Consider the following 12,365-nt stretch of genomic DNA (forward strand, 5'->3'; position numbering starts at 1 on the left):
GCAGGTATTTACATGGTGCTGGGCATCCGACCTAAGGTTCACTCACATGAATCAAGTGCTCTACCACCGAGCTGCATCCCTGCCCAAGTCTGTTTTGACCTCAGCTTTACCTCTTTGAAGACAGGGGCTGTAAATGACATAGCTGATACCTAGTTTTCTCATGTCAAAAATATTAACATGCCTATCATTCAGGATCACTGCAGATTCAGTGACTATACACATAAACTCCCAGTACAGGTTTTTCAAAATGGTTTTTATCAAACAGCCCAATGCCTGAAATCTACTTAAAAAACAGTTAAAAGTCACTTAAGTTCCTCTTGTGTAAAAAATAGTAGACCTTCAACAGGCAGTAAAGCAGTCTACCAGACAGGCAGTGAAGCAGGCTACAGCAGCTTATAGCTCCCTCTTAGCTCCTCAAAAAGCCCCATTTTTTTTTTTTTTAAAGATTTATTTATTTATTATGTATACAGAAGAGGGCGCCAGATCTCATTACCGATGGTTGGGAGCCACCATGTGGTTGCTGGGAATTGAACTCAGGACCTCTGGAAGAGCAGTCAGTGCTCTTAACCTCTGAGCCATCTCTCCAGCCCCCTCAAAAAGCCCCATTTAAGCAGGTGGATCTTCCGAGTTTGAGGCCAGCCTGGTCTACATAGTGAGCTCAAGGGCTATACAATAGAGACCCTGTCTCAAAAAGATAAATAATAAAAGTTTTGAGTAAAACAAAGAGAGAATTTTAAGTATTTTTTTAAAATAAATAAAATTGCTTGTGAGATACTGCCAGGCTTCATGCTCCTGAATTCAGTTCCTGGAACCCACACGGTAGAAAAGAATCGACTCCCACAAGCTGTCGTTTTTATCACCGCACATTAATCCACATACAAATCCCTATCCAATTTTCTTTTTTAAGAAAGGGTCTCACTCTGTAGTTCTGGTTGGCCTGGAACTGCTGTATGGACCAGGCTGGCCTAAAACTGAGGGAGATCTGACTGCTTCTGCCTCCCAAGGGCTGGGATTAAAGGTGTGTACCACAACACTTGGCAAAAACTTTTTAATCACTAAAACCTACTTTAAGGGTCCAACTAATTAGCATTTTATATTTAATTTGGAAAATGAGCCACATACAAGCTCAGGGTTTACTGTCACTACTAAACACCGGTCAATCCTCAAGAGGACCAACCACAACCCTCCCAACACAGACACAGACTAAACCCTACAGAGGTACCCTGCCACCCAAGGCAGCACTTTGCTTGGCTCATTTATAAGCATCAGTTAGCAAGGAGAGTGGATAGTGTTACTTCACAGAAAACTATTGTGTGCTACAAAATATGTAATGGAATCAAAGGACAGGACAGTCTGAATACATACTACCAATGATACAATTTTTGAGAAACTCAAACCAGGACTCAAAACAGCTTTGTAGGAAGGGGAAAGGCAGGGGGAAAAAAAAAATCAAGGCCAGGCACAGATAATATCCCCAAAGCAGCATTTATTTACTCTTTTAAGTCCAAAACATTTATTTTAGCAGTCTGGCATTTCATAACCACCCATCATGATTGACACAGGTTGACACACATGATGCTGTCAGGATACACGAGAACAATAGCCAAAGAGTTACAAAAAATAAATCCATGATTCTTAATCACAACCAAAAAAAAAGTTACACATATCAAAACTTCTGATGCACTGCATTGAAAAGAAAGTGTGCGCACGTCATCATTTCAAGAGGCACAGCAAGGGCTGCTGAAAGCTCACGGTAAACAGTCTATAAAGCTGATGGTGAAGGAACAAGGTGTCGCTGTGTCAGTTTCCATTAGCTGAAGGAAGGGGTGAGAGGGTCGAATTCATTTTTGCATGCACAAGATGTACTGCTTAACAGAACACTATCAGCTTGTTTTAAATAGCAGCCATAGCCTGTGTTGGCTAATTCTCCTTTCTACACTCAATTACCATCACCTAGATTTGCCAGAGATCAACAGACATAATAAAATGCTTCATTCAGAACACACTTCTCTGCACAATTCAAAAGGGAATGCCCTGTGGCTCAAAGCAACCATCAGTCCAGCAAATGCCCATGAAGGTTTATCTGAAACTGCTTCCCAAGGGACAGGAGGGCAGATCTGAATAGCTGTGCTGCCAATACAGATAGGTTTAGCACTAGATATAGTGATTGTGGCAAGGAAGAATCAGTAATGATGGGGGGAGTGGGTGAAGGAAGGGCCAGGGACCTGAAGGGTCTTCAGTTGCCTTCTCCTGCTTCTTCATCCTGCTGGTCGCTCGTCCAGAGGGTGAGGTTGTCTCGCAGCAACTGCATGATGAGAGTGGAGTCCTTATAGGAATCCTCATTTAATGTGTCCAGCTCAGCTATGGCATCATCAAAGGCTTGTTTGGCTAAGAGGCAGGCCTGCTCTGGTGCATTCTGGATCTCATAGTAGAACACAGAAAAATTGAGGGCCAGGCCAAGACGGATGGGGTGTGTTGGCTGCATGTGCTCTTTGCTGATTTCGAAGGCTTCCTTGTATGCGGCCTCAGAAGCTTCAACCACACTGTTTTTCTTCTCCCCAGAAGCCACCTCTGCCAAGTAGCGGTAGTAATCGCCCTTCATTTTCAGGTAGAACACCTTGCTCTCATACTGGAAATCATTGCAGTTCTTGATGAGGAACTTGTCAAGCAGAGCCAAGACATCATTGCAAACTGTCTCCAGCTCCTTCTCAATCTTCTCCCGGTAAGCTTTAACTTTCTCCAACTTCTTTTCATTTCCATCTGCCATGGTTTTTTGCTCAATGCTACTAATGACCCTCCAAGAAGATCGCCTGGCACCAACTACATTCTTGTAGGCCACAGAGAGAAGATTTCGATCTTCATTAGATAGAGGTTCATTCAGCTCTGTCACCTGCAAAACACCAGAGGTAAACTTAAGAGGGCAAAGCCCGAGTATCTTGAAAATCATCCCTTCCTTCAATGTAATGAACAATCCTTTTCATAATGGAGCCAGGTATATATATATATATATATATATATATATATATATATATATATATAGTGCCATATGCCTATGATCTCAGCACTTCAACGTAATTAACAATCCTGTTCATAATGGAGACAGGCACAGTGGCCTATGCCTGTGATCTCAGTACTCAGGACACGATAGGGCTTAGGGTAATTCATAATTCAAGTCTGAGATGGCTCAGTGGTTCAGAGAGCTTATTGCTCTTGCAGAGGACCAGTGTTTGGTTCCCAGTACTTACACCAGATGGTTCACAACTGCCTATAACTCCAGTGCCAGGAAGATCTGACTTCCCCTTTCCCCCACATACACAAATACTTTTTAAAAAAAGGGGGGGGGGGCTGGAGAGATGGCTCAGAGGTTAAGAGCACTGGCTGTTCTTCCAGAGGTCCTGAGTTCAATTCCCAGCAACCACATGGTGGCTCACAACCATCTATAATGAGATCTAGTGCCCTCTTCTGGCCTGCAGGCTGAACACTCACTGTATACATCATAAATAAATCTTTAAAAAAAAAAAAAGACAGGGTTTCTCTGTATAGCCCTGGATGTCCTGAAGCTCATTCTGTAGACCAGGATGGCCTCAAACTCAAGAGATCCACCTGCCTCTGCCTCCCAGGGGCTGGGATTAAAGACATGTATTACTACCACCCAGCAAGAAAAAAATTTTTTTAAATGATGTTCTCATTTTGGTAGAGGAATGACTGAGTATCATGTAAGGCATTACAGTGGTACACAATGCTAAAGACTTTGCTCTGTGGTACTCCCCACAGATATTTCCAGGCTTCACACAAACTAAAATGACACCCACCTCTGCTGAAAGGAAGCAATGCTACTTACAGCCATCTTTTTTTCCAAAGATTTGGAAACACTAATTACTTTAATGGAAAAGTTCAATTTCGCCAGCTACAACTTTTCTTGGTTTTCTAATTTTATTTTTTGAGACAGGGTTTCTCTGTGTAGCCCTGGGGTTCTGGAACTCACTTTGTAGAAGACCAGGCTGGCCTCGAACTCACTGAGATCCACCTGCCTCTGCCTCCCAAGTGCTGGGATTAAAGGTATGTGCTTTTCTTGGTTTTCTATGATGCAAACTCCAAGTGAACCAGCTATACAGTTAGCAGAAAGAGCATCGGATTTTGTGTTGAAAACTTAATCCCTAGTACTTGCTAATGTGACCTTATATGGAGGCAAAAAAAAAATTTTTTTTTTCTCCTAGACAGGATTTCCCTACGTAGCCCTAGTTGTCCTAGAAATTGCTCTGTAGAGCAGGCTGGCCTTGAACTACAGTGATCCATCTGCCTCTGCTTCCTGAGGGCTGGGATTAAAGATTCATTTCTTAAAAACAAGATAAATCAGCCGGCCGGGCGGTGGTGGCGCACGCCTTTAATCCCAGCACTCGGGAGGCAGAGGCAGGCGGATCTCTGTGAGTTCGAGGCCAGCCTGGACTACCAAGCGAGTTCCAGGAAAGGCGCAAAGCTGCACAGAGAAACCCTGTCTTGAAAAACCAAAAAAAAAAAAAAAAAAAAAGATAAATCCAAATAACAGTCTCCATGTCAGCAATTTAAGTGTTGTCTTTACCACACAGCCTTTGGCTGTACCGACTCAGCCCAATGGCACTTTTTCACCCATTCTCTGCTCTAAGATTACACACAGCATTACTAAAAGTCACAAATAACACAGTTTGCTGCTAATTCATTTATCTTCCTATGACACCATTTGCTTACTCAGAATTCTCTAGGGGCCTCCTCCCACTACTCATAAGGCAATAAACTGTGGATAAAAATAGACCTAATGCCAAAAACAGAACAATGACTAAAATACTTAGAAGTTCTTCATCTGGGAGATACCCATTATCAACACAATACTGAGCAAACAGAACTGACACCGGAGCCAAGCATGGTAATACAGGCCCATAATCACAGCTACTCAGGAAGCTGAGGCAGGAGGATTGGTGAGCTCACCTGCTTCGGCTATATCACAAGCTCAAGACCAGCAGAGATAACTAATATTATTCTAAGCTTAATGTTGGCCAAATGAAAAGAGTGACTCTCATATTGTTAGAGACTGACTTGTCTTTGCCCTTTTTTTTGGAGACAGGGTTTCTCTGTGTAGTTTTGGTGCCTGTCCTGGAACTCACTCTGTAGACCAGGCTGGCCTCGAACTCACAGAGATCTACCTGTCTCTGCATCTGGAGTACTGGAGGCTCTTTGCCTTGCTTTTGACATCATACAACTCAAATGACTGGCATTACACTACTGTCTCTAAAGGCACAGAGACTGGTGGTTTCAGAAGTCCCGCCCAGTTCTGATCATCCAAGTGTCAACAACCACGGCAGAAGAACAGAACATCAGTGAAGGAAGCATGAAGAACACTAAAATGCTAGCATTAGGCTGCCTCCACAGGGACACTAGGGGAATCAGTTGACTAGTGTGCATGTGCGCAGAGGCCAGAGAACAACTTCAGGAGCCACTCCTCAGGCATCACCTATTTTGAGACCCTTTGAGGCAAGGTCTCTCTCAAGGTTTAGAACTAACATGTAGTCTAGGTTAGATGACCAGTGAGCCTGTCTCAGCCTCCCCAGCTCTGGGATTACAAGCCATTTGTCCACCATCTGTTTTGTGCTGTTTTTAATTTGTGGGTTCTGGGATCCATCTCAGGCCCTCATGTCTGTAAAACAGCACTTTACCAACTAAGCCATCTCCCCAACACTGACAAGTGAAATGTAACACTCAACTAATAGCTGGAACTGAAATTCAACCAATTCTTATTTATTATACTGAAAAACACTCCTGGCTTTCAGGACAGGTAGAGTTCAGACCTACATACTTCCTTTTTACACTTGTCCATTGTAGCTAAGCCACAAGTGGTAGATTCTATTTTTAATCAAATTTGGCAGATACACCCAGTAAGTGTAACTGCTTAGTAAGTCCACTTGCATAAAGTTGGAACAATGGTTAGTACAGTAGAACATCTATCAGAAACTATCCTGTAACTTCATGGGACACTGTACAACATTCAAGTGAGAACTCGACATTTCAAACTCTGACTTCACAACCATCTGACCAAGATGAAAGTAACCACTGTAAATCCCATCTGTAAAATGGAACTACTACAAACAGCACTTGTAGACAGGTCTTAATACTATGAGAGCTGAAGGAGTCAGCCAGTGGTAGAGCATATTCTTAGCGTGCACAAGACCCTGGGGTTTGATTCCTAGCACCAAGCAATTAGTATAAATAAAAACAATAGGTACATGGGCTAACAGCTACTATCTATGAGTACCTACTAAGTAAAACAATAAATTCCTCAAACTCACGAATATGAAATGGAAAACAGAGGTTAACACTCTAAAACTTTTATTTTTCAGACAGGGTCTTACTGTGTAGCTAAGGCTAGTCTTGAATTCACAATTATCCTCCAACCTCAACTTCTCAAGTGCTGGGATTACAGACATAAACTATCAAACTGAGCCCACACCACATTTCTAAAGGAAAAGTGTAACCTCTACAGTTAACCTCTAATATAAAAAACCAAAGAGCACATTTTTCCCCCCAAATGAGTAGTATGGCTCCTATGAAAGCTTTTCAGGAGATAATTCAAGAACCCACTGCAGACAGAACTCCTGCTTTCAGAGCAGGAAGGTCATGCATCTGTTTGGCACCTGACATACCTCTTTCCAGTACAAGGGACAAAGCCAGAGCCCTGAGTATGCTAAGTGCTCTCCCACCCAACCCCAAGCCTGGAGTAGCCTTTAACTGCAGCTATTACATGAATAATTAAATGTCTTCTTCCTTCCTCAGTTTAGATATTGTTAAGAAATTACATTTCAATGGCCAGCTGGTGGAAAACAGATCTCTCCTAGTTTTCATTTATTTCATTATTTCAAACAGCACTAAAGTGGCTTTTACAGTAGACACACATTCGTGGTGGCTCAATCCCAGCACTCAGGAGGCAGAGGCCAGTGTGGTTCACTTAGGGAGTTCCAAGCCAGATGGAGGTGTGTGCACAGGGTTATGGGGAGGGACTATGGGAGGCAAAGGGGGGTGACAAAGAGTGAGAACTTGTCTCGAAAAATTTCCGTATTGATGCATCCTAAAAGTCCACAAGATCATGTCTCCCCAGCCATTCAGTGGGACTCTCCTTTTACACACCACCTGCTTCTTTCCGTTCTCACCAGCTCAGCCATTAGGAGCGCAGGCCTTTGGCCTCTTCCTGTGCAACTCATGTTTCCTAAAATGCAGTTTGTCTCCTGTACTTGACAGTCATCAAATCCAACATTTCTCTATGTTCTGCCAACACTGTAAAAGACTGTAGCAGCTGGGTGTGGTGGCCCAAGCCTATAATGCAAGCATTCAGGAGGCACAAGCAAGAGAATCCTGGGTTTGAAGTCAGTAAGTAAGACCCTAGTAAGATTGGATAGCACTGTATGTCTGCATTTTATAATTTCACAATTACCACCTCTATTGTGATATAAATGACTGGGGGAATAAGAGGATGTGACAGAATTATGTCTACCTCTCTACCTATCAATACAGAAGTCTATAGTTTCTTTTTCGTGATATCTCAGTCCTTCGACAGTAACATTTTAATCTCACTTAAGCTTACTTCAGAGTCCACACTCAATGGAAGTGACTAGGTGAGAGCAGGAAGGGCTTAAAGATCCAATTTTTTTTTATTAAGCTTCTGTTCAGAAACATTTGCTGACTCTTCATGAGCTGAGGCAGGAGTTATGATCTTCACTGATTTGAAGCAACATCACTATTCCTAACCTATGGGGGTGGGGGAGGGGCGGTGCAGAGGCATCAAAATTGGGGCCCTCAGCATGCTAGCCAACGGCTGTATCACCCGGGCTCCACCTTCAGCCTAAAGTCTTAAAGTTTACCACTACTGTCCTCCAGGTGACGCTGCTGGATTAAGAAACATTGTTATAGGCAACATGACTAAACCATTTAAATTAAGAAATAAAAACAACCTTGAAGATTAAAGACAAAAACTGACTTGTTACTAACACCAATAGTCCAATTTTATACTTCAGAGACCCTGCAACCAGGAGATATAACTTTCAAGGTCAGAGTAAAGGCACCTGCTCACTCCATCACGCCAATGCCCTGGTCCATGCTCTCCAGAACAGAACACTTACCTGCCTTTAAATTGCCTGAAAGAAAGCCCACATAAACCCAGAGGGAAGCAGGCAGGGTGGTGCACACCAGTGATCCCAGCATTTGACAGGTAAAAGCAGGATCATCTGGAGTTCAAGGCCAGCCTCAGCTACTTAATGTGTTTGAGGACAGCCTGAGATACATGAAAACCTATCTAAGAGAAGGAAACAAAAACAACAACATTAAGTATCCTAGAATTCACTCTTCCCAAAAGCTGCAAAGTTTAGAAATAGATGGCCTATTAACATTAAGAATTTCATCTACAAACTACACCAACAGGCAAAATGAGATTGTTCTCCACCTACCTAAAAATATATCCCACTAATACAGGTGACAAACATTAACTCTGGTAGGAAACAACTCCCCTTATTTTTTAGTAGTTAATTTGAGGGAATGTTTTATCACAAATTTGATGGTACAAATATTAAATTATCACCTCTTAGTGTCTTTTCCAACCCACGAATCATTTCAGACATGGATTATAAATTTCTAACGCATTCAAAGGTCCATTAGCTTGTAAAATGTCACCTTAATGCCCCAGAGAACATCTGTGAATACAAGTAGGAAATTGCTAGACGTTTTTCAAGCCAACTCAGAAAGAGCAGAGGACCTTTCCCTGCCCCCTGCTGAAACCATCTATTTTGTTCTGGTAACATCTCTCTAGTCTTTCCTTATTTCCCATGTCCGGATAGTCGATAGCTTCTGATACATGATAGCCACTTTCCTTTAGCTTTAATCATCTTCATTTAAGCCCCATCCTTCTCTCTCTTCAACACCTTTATCTCCCAAAACTGCAACCTTCAACTCCCACTCACAGCGAGCAAAGGCCTCACTCAGGTGTCCAGGGAGAGGCCTCAACTTGCACAAGCCCAGAACCATTTGGTGACTTTGTGTGTGGATAGGGGTGGCTTTCAAGATGTACGTCTTGTTTCCAAAAATTTGCAAAATTGCATTTTAAATTAGTTTTCTTAAAGGAAGAATCTGCAATTTCTAGTAAGTCCAGACCCCAACCCTAGAACATCCCCTGGTATAAATGAAGAGCTTCTATCCACTCAGAACAGCACAGCATAATGCTGAAGTCAGTATCACCAATGAATCAACAAATGGGCTGTGATGTCGCTGGCTTCCAGAGACATTGTGCTGAATGTGTAACAGGACACTAGAGGAAAGATAACTTGGTTATCGTTCTTACCTGGGAAATCCTAAATGTTGTCCATAATTTCATATTTCACGTAGTATCAAAATAAAATTTCCAAATTAATTTGTAGGGAGTATCACCACTTATTTTTTTTTTATTTAAAAATCCTTTCAAAGGCCAGCTATCGGACATATGAGCTACAATCTAGGGCAGTTAATACTCATTTAAGTCAGCTAAAAACTGCCCCAAGGTCTGCTTAAAAGGCCGATTTCTGAGTCTCACTCCCAAAATGCTTGTATATTTAGAAGGTGGAGTTCAAGGGAATTCTCCCCAGGCTTAGGAGGTTTGCCCAAGACCAACAGAACATAGTAGCCACGCTTGTACTTCTCCCACTGCGTGACCTTGACAAGAAATACTCATCTAGACAAAACCCAGGACAATGTGAAGAGTCGTCTATAGTGAGGTAGTAACCAGAATTCGAACACTCGGCTAGGCAGGTAGGCTCTAATCTACTGTACTTGCTAGGGTGTGGCTGGGCATGTCTCCTTTACCGGAAATCAAGCTCCAGAATCCCATCTATGAGGGTCTCAGGATTGCAAAGGCCCAGGTTCGCTTCATTTCCATTTGTCTCCAGGCAGACACGCTGCTTTGAACGTTGGGATAGTGTGTAGGAACCCACGCCCTCCTTCACGCCCATGACTCTTGGAAAGGGGTCTTGGCACAACAAAGCCAGACCCGAGGTGTGGAAAATGGGAAAGAACCAACTTCAGGCAAGCAAAGCAAACAGGTCGTGGCCGAGAAAACCAGGAGACGGGTCTCCACGGGCTGATGAGTCTTTATTACAAGTGGGTGAATGGTGGAAGGGAAGCACGTTTCGCCTCGGGTCGGGCAGAAGGGTCTAGAAGCAGGAATGCGATTTTCCTCGTGTACCCCCTCCCCCACCGGGGCTCCGATCCCGCGACCCCCGCCCGCCAGCCTCCGAGGGGGGAGACCCCGCCCCGCCCCGGCCGGGCCTCCGGAAATGGGAGAGCCCGGCGGCCGCCGCGCCCAAAAGGTGGCCCGGTGGCCGTGCGCGGGGCGGGAGCCGCCGCCCAGGCCCGGGCCCGCCCCACAGCCCCCGGCCGCCCGGCTCCCGGGGCGCTCACCGCCTTCATGGCGGAGGCCATGTCGTCGTAGCGCTCTGCCTGCTCCGCCAGTCGCGCCCGCTGCAGCAGCTGCTCTCGGTCCCCCATGTCGCCCGCGACTCGGCCTCGCCCCGCGCGCCCGCACCGCCTGCTCGCTCGCTCGCTCGCTCGCCCGCTCGCCCGCCTGCCCGCTCGCTTCCCGGTCGCCGCCGAGGCCGCCGCCGCGCACGCGCACTGGCTCGCCGGCTGGCGGGAGGCTGCAGGCTGCGCCGCCGCTCGCGCCCTCTCGCTGGCTGGCTGCACGCGCAGTGGCGACGGCCGCCGAGCTGCCGAGGGAGGACACGGGGCGCCGCGGGCGGGCGGGCGGGCGGGCGGGGAGAACGCGACCGCGCCTGCGCACTCGGAGCGGCCCGCCCGGAGCCGCGGGAGGGAGGGGGGAGGGAGGCGGGGCGGCCCAGCCCTAACGGTCTTTTTTAAGGTGACGTCATCTGCTATAAATAGCCGCGGCTAGGGCCGCGCTGGAGAGCCGCGCAGGCGCCCTGGGAGTGCTGCATTTTACCGCCGCAGTGGCGGAGGGTGGGGAGCGGCAGGGGCGCGGCGTTGTCGCAGCCCAGGCCAGCAAAGCGCCACAGACCCCATGTTAGAGCTCAGGCTGGAGACGGGTCCGACCGGCAAACAGCCGTGTGTGGAGAAGCCGCGGCCCCCGCTGGGGGACGGCTCTGCTCGGCGTCGCCACACCCAGCGCTTGGGTCAGCTCTGGCGGCGGCCCGCGTGGATCCAGCCCTTGGGGACAGCCCCTCAGAGACAGACTAGAACCCACCATACTGCGCCCTGAGAAGTGGCTTTCATAGGCCTGGGTAGCCTGGCAGAGTTTAACGTTCACGACGGACCTAGGAGGAGCTGGCCCAGTGCTGAGCCCTAATCCAGGGCTGAGCCCTAATCCAGTGCTGAGCCCTAATCCAGTGCTGAGCCCTAACTGGCACTAGCCTATTTCATCCAACTCACTCCAGGAAGGGCATGGCAGGCCCCCCCCCCGGTTTTCAGTGCGGAAGTGCAAGCCACGACCCTGGACTTACCCTGTTTCAAATCTTTGAAAGGGAGTTGGGGGTTCTAACACAGAGGTACCGTGTTTGCCTGGCGTGAGTGAGGGCCTGAGATGGCCCTCCAGTGGAAGAAGGAGCAAGAATGCAAAGCAAGGGCACACATCCTGTGTGGGAGGGACCAAAATCTGATTTCAGGATCTTCTTGGACTTCGGCGGCGGTGGACTGACTGGTCACTAAGCCCCTCCCAGCCCTGTTCTAAGGGATCCTGGGTTGGGCCTTAAGACAACCTAGAAACAAACAAAAAATAAGCACGCTAGCCAGGGCGTGGTAGCCCATGCCTTTAGCCCTGGCAGTCAGGAAACAGAGGCAGGCGGCTCTCTGTAAGTTCGAGGCCAGCCTGGTCTACAGAGGGAGATCCAGGACAGCCATGATGACACAGAAAAACCCTGTCTCAAAAAAGCAAAAACCAAACAAAACATCCCCAGGGTACCATAGGAGAAGGGCCTTCGGGTTCACTGAGGACTGTGTGCACTGCTCTTCAGAAGCCATCGTTTTTATTTTTAAATATACAGAGAGAACGTTTTAAACTTATTTAAACATTACGTTTATTTGGGTGGGAGGCAGGTGGAGTGAGGGATGCATGTGTAGAGGTCAGAGGACAACTTGTAAGAGTCAACTGTCTCTCTACCCTGTGGGTTCTTGGGAGGAATTCAGGTCATCTGGCTTAACTGCCAGTGCCTTTACTATAGAGGCTGAGCCCCCTCACTGGCCACTCATATTTGTGTGTTTTTGTTTTGTTTTATACAGATCTCTCTTTTGGCCCGGCTGGCCTTAGAGCCCCAAGCTTCCACCAGCCTTCACCTCTGCACTGGCTGGGGTTCAAGGCCCTTTCCCTACAC

The 12,365-nt window shown here is 46.5% G+C and overlaps 1 protein-coding gene across 1 annotated transcript; it reads right to left on the reverse strand.

The window, feature by feature from the left end:
• Positions 1-1,466: 1,466 nt before the first annotated feature.
• Positions 1,467-10,602, reverse strand: Ywhah (tyrosine 3-monooxygenase/tryptophan 5-monooxygenase activation protein eta). The gene is made up of 2 exons (XM_052736251.1): positions 10,444-10,602; positions 1,467-2,890 (listed from the first exon to the last, which is right to left on the reverse strand). The coding sequence occupies exons 1-2, from the start codon at positions 10,528-10,530 to the stop codon at positions 2,237-2,239; spliced, it is 741 nt and encodes a 246-aa protein (XP_052592211.1). The 5' UTR covers positions 10,531-10,602; the 3' UTR covers positions 1,467-2,236.
• Between the last annotated feature and the right edge of the window lie 1,763 nt (positions 10,603-12,365).

Source organism: Peromyscus californicus, unplaced genomic scaffold, assembly GCF_007827085.1.
Source record: "Peromyscus californicus insignis strain IS unplaced genomic scaffold, ASM782708v3 Scaffold_13__1_contigs__length_99412109, whole genome shotgun sequence".
Lineage (NCBI taxonomy): Eukaryota > Metazoa > Chordata > Mammalia > Rodentia > Cricetidae > Peromyscus > Peromyscus californicus.